Consider the following 19,065-nt stretch of genomic DNA (forward strand, 5'->3'; position numbering starts at 1 on the left):
GAAGTAAAAGATGTTAGGGACTATAGAGGATGATTCACAGCAATATGTAATAAAAATCGAGGTGAGGGCGATGGAAATGCATTTGGCAATGGATCTGCTTCGGTTCGGTGGATGGTGCTGTGTGCACTTTTCGAAGGATGGATCCCAGTCGGTCCGGGGCTGTGCGATGCGGTGGGTCGGGGGTGGTCTGCCGGGCATTGGGATGACAACCCAACTCGAGATGGGGGCTTTTGGCGGGTGGAATAGTGGGGACCAATTGGAGGTTTGCTTAGTGGAGATGCAAATGTCATGGTACAACTATATAGACACTCAATCATTATGTTACTTTTTAATAGGACGTTTACAAACATATATTTTGATAAAAATAATTGAAAGGTGTGTCTCATTATGGTAAGTGGTGAAATAAGTATAGCCAGTTACAATTGTAATGGCTTAGCAGATAATAAGAAAAGACGATCAGTATTTACCTGGCTAAAAGAGAAGGATTATAATATCTACTGTTTACAGGAAACCCATTCGACAGTTTTAGATGAAGTTTTGTGGAAAAAGAACTGGGGGGGCAAAATATATTTCTCCCATGGGCAAAGAAATTCAAAAGGGGTGATGGTTTTAATTAATAATAACTTTGATCCAAATGTGCAACTTGTCCAAACAGATCCTCAAGGTAGATGGATTATTTTAAATATGTTATTGGACAATAAACATATATGGCTTATTAACCTATACGGTCCGAATAATGATGATCCAAGCTTCTTTGACAATATATATAAGAATGTATCAACTCTACAAGCAACACTAGACTCTATTATTATAGTGGGAGATTTTAATACGGTCTTAAATACCTCTATGGACCGGAAAGGAAATCACACTACAAACTATCACCCTCAGGCACTTAAGGAAATCAGGAATGTCATGGATGTATTGGAATTAGTGGATATATGGAGACTTAAATACCCTGACCTAGTGAGATATACATGGCGGAGGCTTAATCAAGCTAGTCACCTTGACTACTTTCTTATATCATTCTCTCTGGCACCAAAAGTTAAAAAGTGTTTGATAGGGGACAGAATGCGGTCGGACCATCACATAATTGGCATATATATTACTCTTACAGAATTTCCACGTGGGCGAGGATATTGGAAATTTAATCAAAGCCTACTAGATGATACATTGTTTAGAACTAGGACAGAAGAATTTATAACTGACTTTTTTAGACATAACATAGGTACAGCAGATCCCCATATTGTATGGGACACTTTTAAGTGTGCCTTTAGAGGCCATGCAATTCAGTACTCATCTATAAAACAAAAGCAATTTCGATCAAAAGAGTCCATATTAACAAAGGAAATTGAAGGACTAACAGTACAGTTAGATAACAATAAAAACGGTACCATAGAGGCACAGAATAAGTTAGAGGAAAAACAAAAAGAAATGGAGGAACTTTTTCAAGAAAGATCCAGTGTAATATATTACAAAAATAAAGCGAACTGGATGGAATATGGGGAAAAATGCACCAAATTCATTTTCAATCGTCAATATAGAAATGCTACCCAAAAAAACGTATTAAAACTTGTTACAAATGATGGAGTCACGCATGATTCACCAAATGAAATTTTGAAAGAGGAAGTAAAGTACTTTAAGAATATATTTTCGTTTCAGGCTCCTCCATCTCCACTAACTGAAACTAATTGTATGGATTTTTTCCCTAATAATAATGTAAAATTAACATCTGTACAGAAAGACTCATGTGAAGGCCTAATTACAGAGGAGGAACTACTTGATGCAATTGGGGCCTTTAAGGATGGGAAAACTCCAGGACTGGATGGCATACCAGTGGAAGTATACAAACATTTTTTTGATATACTCAAAGGACCATTATTAGCTTGTTTTAACCACTCCTATATAAATGATAGATTATCAGACACGCAACAAGAAGGTGTGATATCATTATTACTGAAACAGGACCCAAGTGGTATATATAAAGATCCAGTCCATTTAAAAAATTGGAGACCTCTTACACTTCAGTGTTGTGATGCAAAAATCCTAGCAAAATGCTTGGCGCATAGAATAAAAAAAGTTTTGTCAGATATTATTCATCCTAATCAGACAGGTTTTTTACATGGACGATACATTGGAGATAATATAAGGCAAGTACTGGAAACAATGGAACACTATGAAATATCGGCGACACCAGGCCTGGTTTTCATAGCTGATTTTGAAAAGGCTTTTGATAAAGTACGACTGGAGTTTATATATAAATGCCTAGAATATTTCAATTTTGGGGAATCACTTATAAAATGGGTAAAAATTATGTATAGTAACCCTAGGTGTAAAATAGTAAATAATGGCTACATCTCAGAAAGTTTTAAACTATCTAGAGGAGTAAAACAAGGTTGTCCACTATCGGCATATCTATTTATTATTGCCATCGAAATGTTAGCTGTTAAAATTAGATCAAACATTAATATTAAGGAATTAGAAATCCAGGGCCTAAAAACTAAGGTGTCATTGTACGCTGATGATTCATGTTTTCTTTTAAAACCACAACTAGAAACTCTCCACGGCCTCTTAGAGGATCTAGATACATTTGCTATCCTCTCTGGATTAAAACCAAATTATGATAAATGTACCATATTACGTATTGGATCACTAAAAAATACACATTTTACATTGCCATGTAGTTTACCAATTAAATGGTCTGACGGTGATGTGGACATACTCGGTATACAAATCCCAAAAGAAAGAAATGATCTCACTCCAATAAATTTTTATAGAAAGTTAGCAAAAATAGATAAGATCTTGCTACCATGGAAAGGAAAATACCTGTCTATTTGTGGGAAAATCACCCTGATTAACTCTTTAATCATATCACAGTTTACCTATTTGCTTATGGTTTTGCTTACACCTAGTGACCTGCTTTTTAAATTATATGAACAAAAAATATTCAATTTTATTTGGAACGGCAAGCCAGATAAAATTAAAAGGGCCTATTTATATAACGAATATGAATTCGGAGGGCAGAAATTATTAAATATTAAAGCATTAGACCTCTCACTAAAGGCATCAGTCATACAAAAGTTATACTTAAATCCAAACTGGTTCTCTAGTAGATTGGTACGAATGTCTCATCCTATGTTCAAGAAGGGCCTTTTTCCCTTTATTCAGATTACACCTGCTCACTTTCGGTTGCTTGAAAAGGAAATAATTTCCAAAATATCTTTATTTTTTAAACAAGCCTTAGAAAGTTGGTTGCAATTTCAGTTTAATCCACCTGAAAGGACGGAACAAATAGTACAACAAATCTTGTGGTTAAATTCAAATGTAGTAATTGATAAAAAAACTGTATTTATTGAAGAAATGTTTAAAAAAGGTATAATTTTTGTGAATGATATCATAAATAGGACTGGTGGAGTAATGTCACACATGCAGCTAACACAGACATATGGAAATGTCTGCTCTACCCAAAATTACAACCAATTAATTGCGGCATTACCACAAAAATGGAAGAGGCAGGTGGAAGGGGATAAAAGTAAGGAACTTGTATGTCGGCCTTATATTAAAGAACATAAATGGTTAAAGAAAAGTGTGATAAATAAAAACATATACCAATTTCATTTAAGGACCAAAAAACTTACAGCTGTGCCATATAAATTGCAAAATAGTTGGGAAGAGATTTTCGATGTACCCATTCCATGGCACATGGTTTATGAATTGATACGCAAAACAACGCCGGATTCAAAACTTCGAATTTTTCAATTTAAATTATTGTACAAAATTCTTGCAACTAATAGAATGTTATATATATGGGGGATACAATCTTCCCAGCTCTGTAGATTCTGCTGTGAGGAGGCAGAGTCATTAGTCCATTTATTTTGGTATTGTCCGCATGTAGCTCGTTTTTGGTCACAGGTCCAGGAATGGTTGAAGAATTGCAACATTTGCGTAGAACTAACGCTACAGATAGCAATACTGGGGGATTTGAAAAGCCATAGTCAATCAATCAATAATATAATAATTATTTTAGCAAAAATGTTTATTTTTAATTTACAATCCGTGGAAGCTAGGAGAATAGGAAGATTAAAATCTTTTGTGTAGCATCACAGCACAGTTGAAAAATATATGGCAAATAAAAATCCGAAATGGATGATGTTGGAAGATAGATGGGAAAGGTTGAGTGGAGCTGAAGGGTGGGACTAATAACAAGATAAATAATGTAGGGCATACGGGATCTGTGAAATGTGTATAGGTGCGGAGCTATTGTGAAATAGCACAGTTACAAGTGGAAATCAAACTGGATGGACAACAGAAATAGAGGAAGGACTAAGAACAAACAAGAGAGAACTATTATAAAGTAGACTGTGTCTGTAAAATGTGTATAAGATGTATAAATTGAAGGTAAAAACAGAAATGTTTATCAGTTTACTCCAATTGGGAGAGTATGCTTGTCATCAGCAAGAACTACAGTACTGCTGTCCTGTGCAGTGAAAAATGATACCACAGCTGGGATGTCCCTTCTACTGTTTCATTTGATCTTCCGACTGTCCATCAACTCCTGGCTGAACCCTATGTCACAGCCACTTACAATGCACATGCTTGGAATCCTTACACGATAGCAGGAGAGAGTGGCTTCGTCCCTGTAGCACTTTCAGAGGTCGATTTATAGACAGTAATCTAAAATAATTAGTTGAAAAAAAACACTTTCTGTTTGTCATAGGGGCAAGAGACATATGAGATGAAAGAGAGAGCTCTGTGAGACGTTTACAGCAATGGGGTCCGCTCCGGCGCTCGATGTCACCGGTTTACTAACCATCGGTCCTGGCATCCCATCTTTACGCACACCTGGCAACCACCATTATGCACATCTGGACCATATTACTCCCCCGTTATTTAGCCCTTAGTTGTCATCTCATCAAGCCTTAGGTGTTATTGGTTTTCCTTCAAGGCTCAGTACGCTTTCCATGTTTGTTCTTTTGTATCTGTTCCGTATTAAACTCACCTTCTGCACCTGCTTCCTGACTCCCGGCGTATACGTTACAGAATAACACCTCACAATATGGAAGCAGCAGAAGATTCAACCCTCTTCCAGACGGTTAACGAACAAAGTCATCTACTCCATCAACACCACGACCAGCTGGAAAACTGGTATGGCCATGGAGGAGGTCCTCCACGTCCTCCACTGCCTCAACACCACCAGCGAGGCTCTCCATACCCCGATCAGAGGGCCTCCTACTACGGGTTGTCACAGTGAGCTAGTCCCCCAGCCTACCCAGCTGCCCGCAAAGGTCAGCGATACCCAACTGTCCCTTCCGGAGAAATATGACGGCACTTCATCGAAATGCCGTGGCTTCCTACTCCAGTGCTTCCTCTATTTCGCCTATCAGACGGGAGACCCACCACCGAGAGGTCCAAGGTTGCCACGGTCATTGTCCTGCTGACCGTACGGCCGTTGGAGTGGGCTATGGCCGTCTGGGAGGAGGAGCTGGGTTCCTATGAGAGGTTTAAGGCGCTTCAGCAGTGTCCGGTGCGCCCTAAACTGGGGTCCACTAGAGCAGAGGGGCGGCCCTCTGTAAACACAACCATTGGGATCCGGCACAATTACGCACATCACCGCACCACTCACCATGGGACCCATGCACCAGGAAAGCCTTCCCTTCTTCATTACCACCGTACCCGTACACAAGGTAATCCTCTGCCTCCCGTAGCTCCAACAACACAACCCAACCATCTTATGGTCGAGCAGGAAAATCACCGCCTGGGTACCAGGATGTCAGAGGACCTGCTTCCCCGCACCCTGTGGTTCCACGCTGGTTGAGTGCCTACCAGCCCATCAATTGGTACTTCTGCATCGTTGGCCCCATGTTTTGGGACGTAGATGTGGACATCCACCAGGCTCTGGAGAGGGTACCTGCTCCTGTTACCTGCCCTCCGGAGCGCATCTACATCCCCAAGGAGAGGAGAGATTGGCTGTTGACCTGGGTATCACACACACCATCCAATCCCTCTCAGAGAAGTACTGGTGGCCCAGCTTGGTGCAGGACGTCGCCCACTATGTCAACTCATGCTCCATATGTACTCAATCCAAATCTCCTCGGCACGCTCCAGCAGGGAGCGTTATTTAAGGGAAACTACTTCCCCTTCCCGTGCCTCAGCGGTCTTGGTCACATCTGTCCATAGATTTTGTTACTGATCTTCCCCTGTCTAATGGTTTCACCACTGTTATGGTTGTTGTGGACAGATTTTCCAAATCCTGCCGTTTTATTCCTCTCTCTGGTCTCCCTACAGCTCTCCAGGTCTCTGAAGGGCATTGTTCCAGCAGGCTTTCCGGCACTATGGCCTTCCGGTGGACGTTGCGGGTATGGAAAGCATAAAATTCACCTTGCGGGTATGGAGAGCCTTCTATCAGAATCTGGGGGCCACGGTCAGCCTCACTTGTGGGTTCCGGCCTCAGTCCAACTGGCAGGTGGAGAGGACCAACCAGGAGCTGGGGAGGATCCTTAGGAGGCACAGTGTTGTCTCTTGAATGTGCACACTAATGGTAAACATTGTACATTTTATTTCAAAATCACTTTACCTTAACCAACTCAAAGAGAAAGTTTCATGTGATCTAGGCATCTAGTCTCTCTAGCACTGTATTAGGCTGATGGGAACACTGTGCTAAATCATATGCCACAAGATGTTAGATTCCAATTCAAGAGGCTAGCGCTAACTATGTACAATGGCGACCCGTCATTCAGGGCAGGTGGGGCAGAGCCACCAGTTTTGAGCCCTACCTGTTTAGCTATAAAATATATATATATATATATATATTTGTGCCCTTTTTTTGGCATTAATACGTGTCACATATAATTTTGCAAACAATGTAAAAAATATATATATATTGAGTTAATAAAGCCGCATACAAACTTGTTTTGCTTTCTTGAGTAAGGCAGCTCCAAAATGCAGGTGTTTCAGCCTAGCTCAATGCTTTCTGTTGTGGTGGAGTAGCCAGCAGAAAGTATGGAGTGTAGGTAGGGGTTAGTAATGTTCTCTAGTTGGCTCAGTGTTCTGTCACTCATGGGGACACTACGTCAACGCAAAATCTACGGGGAGAGCTTGAAAATTCAAGCCCCTTGGGTGCTGCCATAGAGTTACATTAGAAGTGCCCATCCAAGAAGGCTCAAGGTCATTGGCCACAGATAAAATGATGTGAAATCATGTTATATCTACAGTAGGTTTGATTGGACTGATCATGTCAGCATCATATTTTCAAAATATTAGCTAGCAAGCTAGCAGTCATCATCATGAATCAAGTTGTCAATCTACTGGCAAATCCTTTTCTTCCTTGTCATATGAAGACAAATAATGAAGAGAAATTATAAATATAACGTATCGGTTCTCATCGGCCATTGCACAAGTTGGAAATCACAAATTCAACAATGAGTGGTTTTGAAGGAATCAGTGGCTAACAGCAATCACTAGCCTGCTATTCAGTGTGTGTCGTACAAGTCTGTGTGTAAGGGTCTGTTTTCCAAGCTTAAATGGATAAACATTCAACATTGGCCATGCTGTCAATCCAGCATGACTTCTGCCACAATCAAAACAACAGGAAACTAGGAACTGGAAAATCTCAGACTTCAGTGAGTTCAAGAGAACTGGGGAAAAAACTAGCTCCGACTGGGATATTACGTTTTTTTAACCCCTTTTTTCTCCCCAATTTCATTGTATTCAATTGGTAGTAGTTAGTCTTGTCTCATCGCTGCAACTTCCGTACGGACTAAGGAGAGGCAAAGGTCGAGAGCCATGCATCCTCCAAAACACAACCTAGCCACACTGCTTCTTGACACCATGCACACCATACACCTGGTGACCTGGTCAGCATGCACTGCATCCGGCCTGCCACAGGAGTCACTAGTGCGCAATGAGACAAGGATATCCCTGCCAGCCAAACCCTCCCTAAAACAGCTGGGCCAATTGTGCGTCGCCCCATGGACCTCCGGTTGCGGCCGACTGCGACAGAGCCTGGGCTCGAACGCAGAATCTCTGGTGGCACAGCTCCGATGCAGTGCCTTAGACCACTGCACCACCCGGGAGGCTGGGAAATTTTAAACGGTCATCCAACTCGCAATTGCAAGACAGGAACTCGGCCTCTTTCTAGAGCTCCGACCTGAAGATCACTGACGTCATGATTCAACCTTGTTTTTTCACAGTTGCATTGAAAGCACCATAAATACAGAGAATGGCAGACTTTGATGTTATAGTTTGATGACAAAATTTGCCCACGAAGGACCGCCGCCCAACCTTCCTGTTCATGTGAGCATACTGTAGCACAACAAGGTGAGTCCAAAAATGTACTGTATGCTGCTGCATAAATGATGTAATATGCCAGGGAGATATGTATATTGTAGCTAAGAAAGTAATATTAACTGTATTTTGTGTAGTAAGCTGTTAGCAGCCCATGTGCCTCTAATAACCCTAATAATTTGGTCCATAACTTAGCCTAATGTTCTGACTTGGTGGTGCACATGTAGCCTATAGACTGTCTTAGAAAGGAGAATACTGTAAGAACGGTTCATGTTCTGAAATCGATCACTGTACATTTAAAAAATGCTGAACAAATAGTTCCATTGCATTCGGAAAGTGTTCAGACCCCTTGACTTTTTCCACATTTTGTTACCTTACAGCCTTTTTCTAAAATGGAGTAAATATTTTTTCTTCATCAATCTGCACGCAATACCCCATAACGACAAAGCGGAATTTTTTTTTAAACATTTTTTTCAAATTGATGAAAAAAAAACTGAAATATGACATTTACGTAAGTATTCAGACCCTTAACTCAGTACTTTGTTGAAGCACCTTTGGCAGCGATTACAGCCTTGAGTCTTCTTGGGTATGACACTACACACACACTTGTATTTGGGGAGTTTCTCCTGTTCTTCTCTGCAGATCCTCTCAAGCTCTGTCAGGCTGGATGGGGAGTGTCGCTGCACAGCTATTTTCAGGTCTCTCCAGAGATGTTCAATTGGCTTGAAGTCCGGGCTCTGGCTGGGCCACTCAAGGACATTCAGAGACTTGTCCCAAAGCCACTCCTGCGTTGTCTTGGCTGTGTGCTTAGGGTCATTGTCCTGTTGGAAGGTGAACCTTCACCCCATTCTGAGGTCCTGAGCTCTCTGGAGCAGGTTTTCATCAATGATCTCTGTGTACTTTGCTCCGTTCATCTTTTCCTTGATCCTGACTAGTCTCCCAGTCCCTGCCGCTGAAAAACATCCCCACAGCATGATGATGCAACCACCATGCTTCACTGTAGGGATGGTCCCAGGTTTCCTCCAGGCGTGACGCTAGGCATTCAGGCCAGAGAGTTCAATCTTGGTTTCATCAGACCAGAGAATCTTGTTTCTCATGGTCTGAGAGTCCTTTAGGTGCCTTTTGGCAAACTCCAAGCGGGATGTCATGTGCCTTGCTCAGTTTGGCCGGGTGGCCAGCTCTAGGGAGAGTCTTAATGGTTCCAAATTTCTTCCATTTAAGAATGATGGAGGCCACTGTTCTTGGGGAACTTCAATGCTGCAGACGTTTTTTGGAACACTTCCCCAGATCTGTGCCTCGACACAATCCTGTCTCGGAGCTCTATGGACAATTCCTTCGACCTTATGGCTTGGTTTTTGCTCTGATATACACTGTCAACTGTGGGACCTTATATAGACAGGTGTGTGCCTTTACAAATCATGTCCAATCAATTGAATTTACCACAGGTTGATTCCAATCAAGTTGTAGAAACATCTCAAGGATGATCAATGGAAACAGGATGCACCTAAGCTCAATTTCGAGTGTCATAGCAAATGTTCTTTCTGGGTCTTTTAAAAATTTCGAAAACCTGTTTTCGCTTTGTAGTTATGGGGTACTGTGTGTAGATTGATGCGATTTAAAACAAATGTAATCCATTTTAGAATACGACTGTAATGAAACAAAATGTGGAAAAAGGAAATGGGTCTGAATACTTTCTGAATGGACTTCGTCTGTCCTAGCTCGCTCATTAATGTCTTAATCGAAATTACAGATTGTTTCTTATTCGCTCGTCGTCCCCTTATGCCATAGTTTGTACATCTCAATTGTCAGTAGGATCCACATTTGTTTAAGCAAGTCAGCCATATCAGCTATGTTTTTTTGAAAGGCAGTAAATGAGGCTGAACGAACTGTTTCGCTGCCAGACAAGGCTCCCTTATTAGCCAGGTGTAGCAGTGATAAGGTGTTGGGACTGCTGTTGGGACAGCTTTATGTAGGCCCTAACAGTTTATTTGTCACCGCTATAGTGCAATATATGTATTGTGTTGTGTTGTGTAGTGGCTTTGCTGGCATGCATCTAAAAAAAAAAATTGTGGAGTTTGTCCCATCAAGATTTACATGCTAAAATCGCCACTGACCATGTATGAGGCTCCATTTCACCATCTTGGTAATCTAATAATGAATAGTGATCTCTCAAACTACTGCAAAGCAGCATGTACATGTGGTGGGAGACACTAATTCATCCCTTTAATACACTAACTTTAAAGCTTTGTCAAACCTCAAATGACAATTCTTTATTTTCAACCTTTTGAATATTCATGATACACCACTAAAGAAGTGTACAGTAGGCATTCTGGCATCTCCACTTTTTCTAGCCCCTGAACTCCTGTAGGTAAGACAACAAGTCTTCTTAATAAATAAACTGTTGAAAAAAACTAATTTTACTTTTGACACTTTATTAATTCAATGGTTTCCTGATGTTTGGATACACACACAATATTTTTCTCTCAAATGACTAGCCTAGAGACAGCACTGATAAGTAGAAATATACATGTACAAAACACACTGAGGAGGATGTACAGGTGTAGGATTTTATTTTATCACTCTTTTGTTGCTGAGAATTTTTCTGCACCGCAAAATGCAGATATGTTTCATGATTTACGTAAATTAATTGAAAACCCACAAACTTAATTAACAATATTGCACTTTCCATGTAGCCTAAATTTGGCCAGGTAACAGCTTAACCACCAATCAAGCAACATTTGACTTGATTGAAGGACTAAAGTTCAAATCCTATTGCAACAACAATACTCTGCAAATTAAGATCCAACACCTGTAGCCTACTGAGAAGTGAAGAGGCATGAACTGAATATATCTGACATGTTTTTCATTAGACTCAGTAGCGGATTTGGTTTGTTTCACACCACAGCATAAAAAGCATAAAACATGTATGTACAAAGAAAGATGTAAATATCAGCAGTAATCTCCTGTAAACCAGTCACAATACAGTTTCTCCTCCTTTTTATCAATGCCAGCAAAAAATACTTTGCTGTTGTTCAGAGACATATTTAAGGAACTGTTGAGTTTCTTTAAGATACTGTTTCACAAGGGCGATTTTGTCTCACATATTCTTCTTTGAGTCTTATTACAGTTGAAATCCAACCACCCAGTATTACCACGCGGTTCCCCCATTCTAGCACAGTCTTCACCCTCGGGATATTCTCCTTTTTCTCCTTTCCAGTTATCAGGCTCCTTGTTACCAAACCAGAATCTATGGATTGAAGGATGATAATACATCAGAGGTAGGATCATAATAAGTTTTCGTCTAGGGTGAATGTATTATGATATTGATTTAAACATGCATTCAAACCTTGTGCTTAGAGATGAATTGTCCACCCATAACCACTCATTCTCGTTTGTACTGTCCGTCAGCCCAATCCAGAACTTGTCTTCAGCATTAAGCATTTTTGTACCAATTTTCTGATCTAAGAATTTCTTCACCAGAAACATTGTTTGAAGAATTATGTCAAGATTTATTGTAATTTCTATGTCAGTAGAGGAAAGGAAAAATGTGCATCAAAACAACTGAGAGAATCAATAATAGATTCATACCTGCTCCTCTCGGCTCCCTATGATGACAAGGTGCCCCCCCCTGGTGATACACTCATCCCGACTCTGAGCCCAGGTCAGTTCATCAGTGGAGAAGTAATAGCACTTCCCCCCATAATACTCCCAGTTTTCAGCACAGTTTCTAGGTTTAGGACAGTCTTTATTCCCTGTGGAGAGAACAGATATACCCAATGCCATTGTCAGTACACTGATCTCTATGCATACCTATAGTCAAATGCCTTTTGTTTTCATTTTACTGATTGTGTACAATCCATGTGGATATGAGACATACTGTATGATTATTTAACAACTATTCAAGTATGCTATATTGTTGCATCAATGAATAAGGATGGACTAAAAGAAAAATCGACTGCCTCTGAAATTGACAACTTGATTTGAAGTAGTTTTGAGTTTAACTCAGGATTGCTATCTGAAACAGGTTTTTATCTTAATACAACCTACTACATCTATGAGTAAACACATTCCCTCATAGTATAATCTCACCTGTGTTTGTAGGGCAAGAGGGTGGATTTTTCTGCTTTTTCAATTCTTCATTTTGTTGCCGAACTGTTGTGAATTAAAGATAATTATGCTTTCGCAGGTTGAAGTTTATTGCCATGAATCCTGCCCTGAAGGCAGAATTGAGCGACTCCCGCTAGATGGGCCTCACAAAGATTATGAAAACAAAAATGAGCTGTTTGGTATTCATTTAAGGTTTGGGCTAGCAGTGTGGTTGAGATTAGGGTTAAGGTTTAAAATCAGATTTTATGACTTTGTGGCTGTGCCAGCTGGTGACCACGCTGCAGAGCTGCCTCCAGGGCAAGAGTTATGACAATAAATGCCAACCTGCATCATTTTCACAGCGTGACATTGGAATCCATACTTTTTGGAATTATCCAACACTGAGAGTGTTTTAGCAATAACAAAAGCTGCACTTTTTTCTAATATTATTTTATACAGATGAAAATGTCACTGGATTCAATGGAAAGGCTGTATTATTGGCAGACAATACAATTTAATTGGAGGGTCATATCTGTGTGTCACTCACCTGCACGTTCCTTCTCCTGAAGATCTTTGATCTTGTCTTGCAGTTCTTGAAGCTCTCTGTTTTTGATCATTAAAGCTAGTTGCCAAAAGATAACAACTCTGACTCAAGTTCCCTACATCCAGCTGCATATAAACAACAGTTATATTATTAAACCGATGTGAACATTTTCTTTGTGTGAACTAAACTCACCTGATGTAAGATTTCGATCGTAAGCCGCTTGCAGAATTTGGAGCTCTGTGTTTTTGGTTGGCAGGTTGCTGATATCTGATTGCAAAAAGACATACATTTTAAATTGTAGGAATCTGACCCCAACATTCTTCTGCATGATAATGTAATATTAGTTGATTGTGAAAAGTATTACAAATAGCTATTCATTTTATTCACCAACATTTTTATATTGTATCAGTTACGTTGTTACAGAAATTAGACAATGACCTGGCATGAAACATTTATCCATTTGAAGCAGTACTGTGGGGATTTTCCAGCTCTTGCGCTAAAAATGTGCCTAGATATTTCTGTATATTCATAGCTCTGGACAAGAGCCTCTATGAATCTGTCTCCGATATAGAATCTGCTTTAGACTAGCCACCTCCACTATCTAGGTCACTCACACAGGAACACAAGTCCAATGACAGCACCCATCAGAAGAACACAGAGAGTCACCAGGACCACTTTGACAGGGTCATATCCACCTGGTTTGACCTTTGACCCCTCCTGAGAATCAGGGTCACCAGCTGAGGAGACAGAGAGAGAATGAATTAAACTGACAACCTATAACACTCGCTACTTGATTTTATTGTATGTTAGAGATGAAGAAAACGTACACTGAGGGTGTTTCTCAAAATGCATACTGTGCTCAGAGCACACAAATTGGAACACAGGAGGGTCAGAGTATAGTCCAAATCAAAGTATGCAAAACGGAGCATGGAGGACACTTCTCAAATGCGTACTCCGTTTGTACATATTTTGAAGCATGCATCGATGCAAACTTCAACAGAAAGTATGCAACGAAATATGACGCAACCACGTAAAAAAAGGACGCAACATTTCTTGAAATCTATGGTGGCCATTATTTTAACTGAAGCGAGAGAAAATACACTCCGGCTAAATCATTCTGAGTCGACAAATAATCCTTAGTGGGCGTAGAGGCGGTCGGGGTGTGTCACGCCCTGACCTTAGAGAGCCGTTTTATTTCTGTATTTAGTTAGGTCAGGGTGTGATGTGGGGTGGGCATTCTATGTGTTGTATTTCTTTGTGTTTGGCCGAGTGTGGTTCCCAATCAGAGCAGCTGTCTATCGTTGTCTCCGATTGGGAATCATACTTAGGTAGCCTTTTTTCCCCCCTATGTTGTGGGATCTTGTTTTTTGTTAGCTCTGTGAAGCCTGCAGAACGTGACGGTCGTTATTCTTTTTGTTTGGTGTTCTGAGTAATTAAAGAATCATGAACACTTACCACGCTGCACCTTGGTCTACTTCTTCAGACGAGTGTTACAGGGTGTTAGGCGACGGCCACGGTGGGGAAGATGGCGGAAAAGGAAATAAGGAAGAAAGTGCAGCATATTATGATTAAGCATGGAGTGGGGGATTACACAGGTCTTCTGAAAGATCTGGTGAAGGAGAAGATGATGGACAAGATAAAAAGGAGAGTTATGCAAGATTTGTTTTGTGAATATGGAATGGAGGATCGCACAGACGTTTTGGAAGAGCTTGAGGAGGAAATGGGACAGGAGAAGAGTGAGGATGAATTAAATGTGGTGGCAGGTACAGTGATGACTGCTGCGTAGAAGTTGAGTGAAGTAGTGAAGTGAGGAAGGTGGGCGACAAGTGTAAAAACAGGGATACGTGCTCCAGTAGTTCAGAGATGGAACTTGTTGAGAATGAGGAGATTGCCGAGTTCAGGCTTCGTCCCAAGGCTGATAAGGATGATTTTGGCCCAGTGGGGGTGAGATTTGTAGAGAGAATTGATTCATTTTATTTAACAAGGAAAGTCAGTTAAGAACTCATTCTTATTTACAATGACAGCCTACACCGTGCACCACCCTATGGGACTCCCGATCACAGCTGATTGTGATACAGCCCAGAATCGAACCAGGGTCTGTAGTGACACCTCTAGCACTGTGATGCAGTGACTTAGACCGCTGCCTCACTGGGGAGCCTTGTTGTTTGGTTGATCTATATGTGGTGTCAGGTTGGGTGGAGGAGATGTTGGGGACTGTTGAGTTGGTGAAAGTAACTCAGAATGGACTCTTGATGATTTATCATGTCTCCTCCCCCCAGAGGGAGAGGGCGCTCCGGATTACGAGATTAGGGACAAGAATTGTGTCGTGCTTTGTTCTCTGGAGCAAGGAGCCGTCGAAAGGAGTGATAACGAGAGTGGCATTAAGTGTTGAGGAGGAGCAGTTGAAATGGAAGATTCCCAGTGTCTGTGACACCCGCCACTTGATGAGACGTAGATACGGTGGGCAAACGGAGAAAACATTGTCTGTCATGCTGAGTTTTGATGCAGAGTCGTTACCAGATAAGGTCAATGTAGGAAGTGTCAGTTATCACGTTAGAGTTTGTTACGAAAATATTACTGTGTTTTAGCTGTCATGTTTATGGGCATATTGCAGCAGTGTGTAAGAGGGACATGCCCAGATGTGAGAAGTGTGCAGGAGGGCATGAGACGAAGGAATGTGTGGTATCGGTGGAGAAAGTTGTGTTAGTTGTGAGGATGATCATGGGGATGGAGATCGGAGGTGTCCGGTGAGAGAAAGGCAGATTGAGGTTGCCAGGGTTAGAATAGAACAGAAAGTGTTGTATGCCTAAGCAGTGAAGAGAGTGGTAGAGGAAGATGGGTACAGGGTGGGAGCATTCCTGGGAGTAGGCGGAGATCAAGAGTGATGGGAAGAATAGATGCTTCAGTACGGTGGGTTTTTTAGCAATTATTGCCATGGTTGTTAATTGTACCGCAGAAATGAATTGAAAGTAACAGAAAATAGCTGTAGTGTCAGCGGCAGCGGCAGATAAGTACTTGGGATTGCTCACCTGCTCTTTCTATGACATAGACTGACCAGGTGAATCCAGGTGTTAACTATGACCCAGTATTGCTGTCACTTGTTAAATCCACCAATCAGTTTAGATGAAGGGGAGGAGACAGGTTAAAGAAGGATTTTTAAGCCTTGAGACAATTGTGACATGGATTGTGTATGCCATTCAGAGGGTGAATGGGCAAGACAAAAGATTCAAGTGCCTTTGAACGGGGTATGGTCGTAGGTGCCAGGCGCACCGGTTTGAGTGTGTCAAGAACTGCAACACTGCTGGGTTTTTCAAGCTCAACAGTTTCTTGTGTGTATTGAGAATGGCCCACCACCCGAAGGACATCCAGCCAACTTGACACTACATTGGAGTCAACATGGGCCAGCATCCCTGTGGACATTTTCAACACCTTGTAGAGTCCATGTACCGACAAATTGGGGCAGTTCTGATGGCAAAAGGGGGATGCACCTCAATATTAGGAAGGTGTTCCTAATGTTTTTCACACTCAGTGTATGACTCGTAGGAACATGGTTTTTGACAAAAATGCTAAAATAGAATCTGTTCTGCATCTTGTAAACGTTTTTTCCACCCATATGTAGGAAACTTCCTCATTGTTTTGCCTAGCTTGCACTTTGCACTGACTTCATCTGACCCACACACTCACCCACACACACACCTACCCACACACACACACACACACACACACACACACACATACCATTAGTGTCGGTAGATGGCTGGTTGCGTCCGGCTTTGGGAATTGAGATTTCAGAGTACGTGGCATCATTCGCTGTGGATGCTGTTGCTGGAATGCAACCATGAAAGTGTGAGCACAAGACAAAACTCCTCTCATCACATTGACTGTTCCTGAACCAGCATTTTTAACACTCAGTTTATTCGTTTCTGTTTTTAGCACTTTGGTCCTGTTTTCACAAGTATGCGGTTAAATTCTGTACAAACTCAAAACAGATCATGTAAAAGGCTGTTGTTTCAAAAACTTTAACCATTTCACTGTTTGGTAAACCTATAGATTTTCAACTGGTTTGTCCACTATATATGGATTTTGAGAACTACAAAAATAAAATGTGTGTTTGTAAAGTATAAACATCTAAATGACATGTATGATGCATGATAACCATACATAATGAATACTAGTTAATGCTAATTGATTTCAACATGGAGCAGGAAAGACAGCAAGGGAGAGGTGGAAATCAAAGAGCTCATGGACAAGGGGTCTGTCAGAGAGGTGGGCTTGGGCCCCGTCAAAGAGGTGGGCTTGGGCCCCATCAAAGAGGTCAAAGCGTTGGGCTTGGGCCCCATCAAAGAGGTCAAAGCGTTGGGCATGGGCCCCGTCAAAGAGGTGGACATCAGAGAGAGGGAGGCAGACGGCAGGGAACTGTTGTGTTTAATGAAATCGGGGCCATCGTCGTTGAACATGTGTTGAACAGAGGCCTTACCATGGCAGAGCTGACAGATTAGTTCACCCCAATCTGAAACTGTCAATTTGATCCTGAGAAAATTTCACCAAGAAAACACGGTAAGTCTTGAGGATATGCACTATGCTTTACATCTCCATGTACGCAGCTATTTCTGAGGATGGTGTGGTAGGATGTAGGGCATTACTTGGATCCTACAATGCTGCACATCTCATTGTGTTTCTCAATGAAATTGAGCAGGCCTGTCAAGGTGAAGGGGTACCTATGTCACTGAGTGTGACAATGTCAGGTTCCACCCTGCAGAGGTGGTTCAGGCATGGTTTTGGGCCCATCCCCAATTCGTGACCCTATACTCTTCTTTCCTCAACCCTATTGAGGAATCTTTTTCAGCATGGAGGTGGAAGCTGTGCGATCACCATCCCAATGAGCGAGCAAACCTACTTCTAGCCATGAATGAGGCATTCGACGACATCAATGCAGACCAATGTCAAGCTTGGATTAGCCATGTCAAAAGGTTTTTCCTGCGGTGCATGAATAATGAGGACATTCACTGTGACGTGGATGAGAATTTATGGCCAAATGCTCAAGACAGGCTTCATGCAAACTAATGCGTGCTAAACCTTTTCTTTTATTTTCATTCATTTCATTAATTAATTAATTCATTTACAATTATATCTGAAAAACATGTTTTTTGCATGAATGATTGTAGAGGATGTCTTCATTGATCACACCTTTGATTACACCTTTGATTACACAATCTCTAAAATCTCTGTGATGTACGTCATTTTTGTCCTTGGGAACATGTTTTGAAATAGGGTATCAATATGTATTGTCAAATAAAGTCAGTGTAGTATAAATATAATTTTAAAGTGGCCATCTGGGTATTTTTTGGTAAACAGCTGAGGGATGGGGCTGGAGGAATGTAAACACTCAAGTTCATAGACGGAGCTATGGGAGCGAGGACGGACCATCCATGACCATGAGATAAAAATGATAACCATGATTTATACAATTACATTGTATACAAACAATGGAGTAAAACAAGCTTACATTTGTTCTGATGGTGTAATACAATTGAACTAAGCTGATGAGGTGTTTCTACGTAATATTCTTCAAGAATCAACAGCTATATAGCATTCATTTCAAAAACGGATCCTAGATTGCCCTAGATCATAGATATATATTGGCAGATAGAGGAAGCTTTTTGTTGACCATTCTGCACATCCTGAGCATACAGCATGTCTATAAAAATAGATTTTAGTTTAGAACATACCACCATCTTTTCCTTCAGTCCTTTGGCGCTTCTTGAACTTCACATCAGCGTAGACTATTCCTTCAGACATACTGATCTAAACACTCATACCAGACACTTATAACATCAACCCAAACAGACACTTATAACATCAACCCAAATAGACACTTATTTTATATGATGGGGACTGAGGGAGGGACTATGTGTTGAAAAAAAACAGTTGCTCAATGACAGGACTTCTCTTTTCTCTCTTTGCAGCATTAATTTAACTAAAATCAGTTATTACTACAAGTACTAATTAATAATTGGTAGGCATACTTATATTGTAAAGACCTTAACCCAACATGTAGCGACCTTGTATTCCACACTGGAAATCACCAAGCTGCTGAAAGACGTTATTGTTGTAAACCTACCATAACAGCAAGTGACACACACACACACACACAC

General features: G+C 41.1%; 1 protein-coding gene across 1 annotated transcript; it reads right to left on the reverse strand.

Annotated features, from left to right (window-relative positions):
- Window positions 1-10,787: 10,787 nt before the first annotated feature.
- On the reverse strand, window positions 10,788-18,786 carry LOC129819678 (C-type lectin domain family 4 member F-like). The gene is made up of 9 exons (XM_055876153.1): window positions 18,640-18,786; window positions 16,649-16,735; window positions 13,525-13,647; window positions 13,103-13,177; window positions 12,914-12,988; window positions 12,370-12,432; window positions 11,869-12,032; window positions 11,627-11,751; window positions 10,788-11,527 (listed from the first exon to the last, which is right to left on the reverse strand). Exons 1-9 carry the CDS (start codon window positions 18,707-18,709, stop codon window positions 11,359-11,361), a joined length of 951 nt encoding a protein of 316 aa, XP_055732128.1. The 5' UTR covers window positions 18,710-18,786; the 3' UTR covers window positions 10,788-11,358.
- Window positions 18,787-19,065: the final 279 nt, after the last annotated feature.

The sequence above is a fragment of the Salvelinus fontinalis genome, chromosome 22 (assembly GCF_029448725.1).
Source record: "Salvelinus fontinalis isolate EN_2023a chromosome 22, ASM2944872v1, whole genome shotgun sequence".
Lineage (NCBI taxonomy): Eukaryota > Metazoa > Chordata > Actinopteri > Salmoniformes > Salmonidae > Salvelinus > Salvelinus fontinalis.

Excerpts from the sequence above, each read along its gene's own strand:
- LOC129819678 (XM_055876153.1), bottom strand. The coding sequence starts at position 18,709 with ATGTCTGAAGGAATAGTCTACGCTGATGTGAAGTTCAAGAAGCGCCAA. Across the intron at positions 12,433-12,913 it reads TCAGGAGAAGGAACGTGCAG|TTCGGCAACAAAATGAAGAA; the intron begins GTGAGTGACACA and ends AATTCACAACAG. Across the intron at positions 11,528-11,626 it reads AATTCATCTCTAAGCACAAG|ATTCTGGTTTGGTAACAAGG; the intron begins GTTTGAATGCAT and ends TTCAATCCATAG.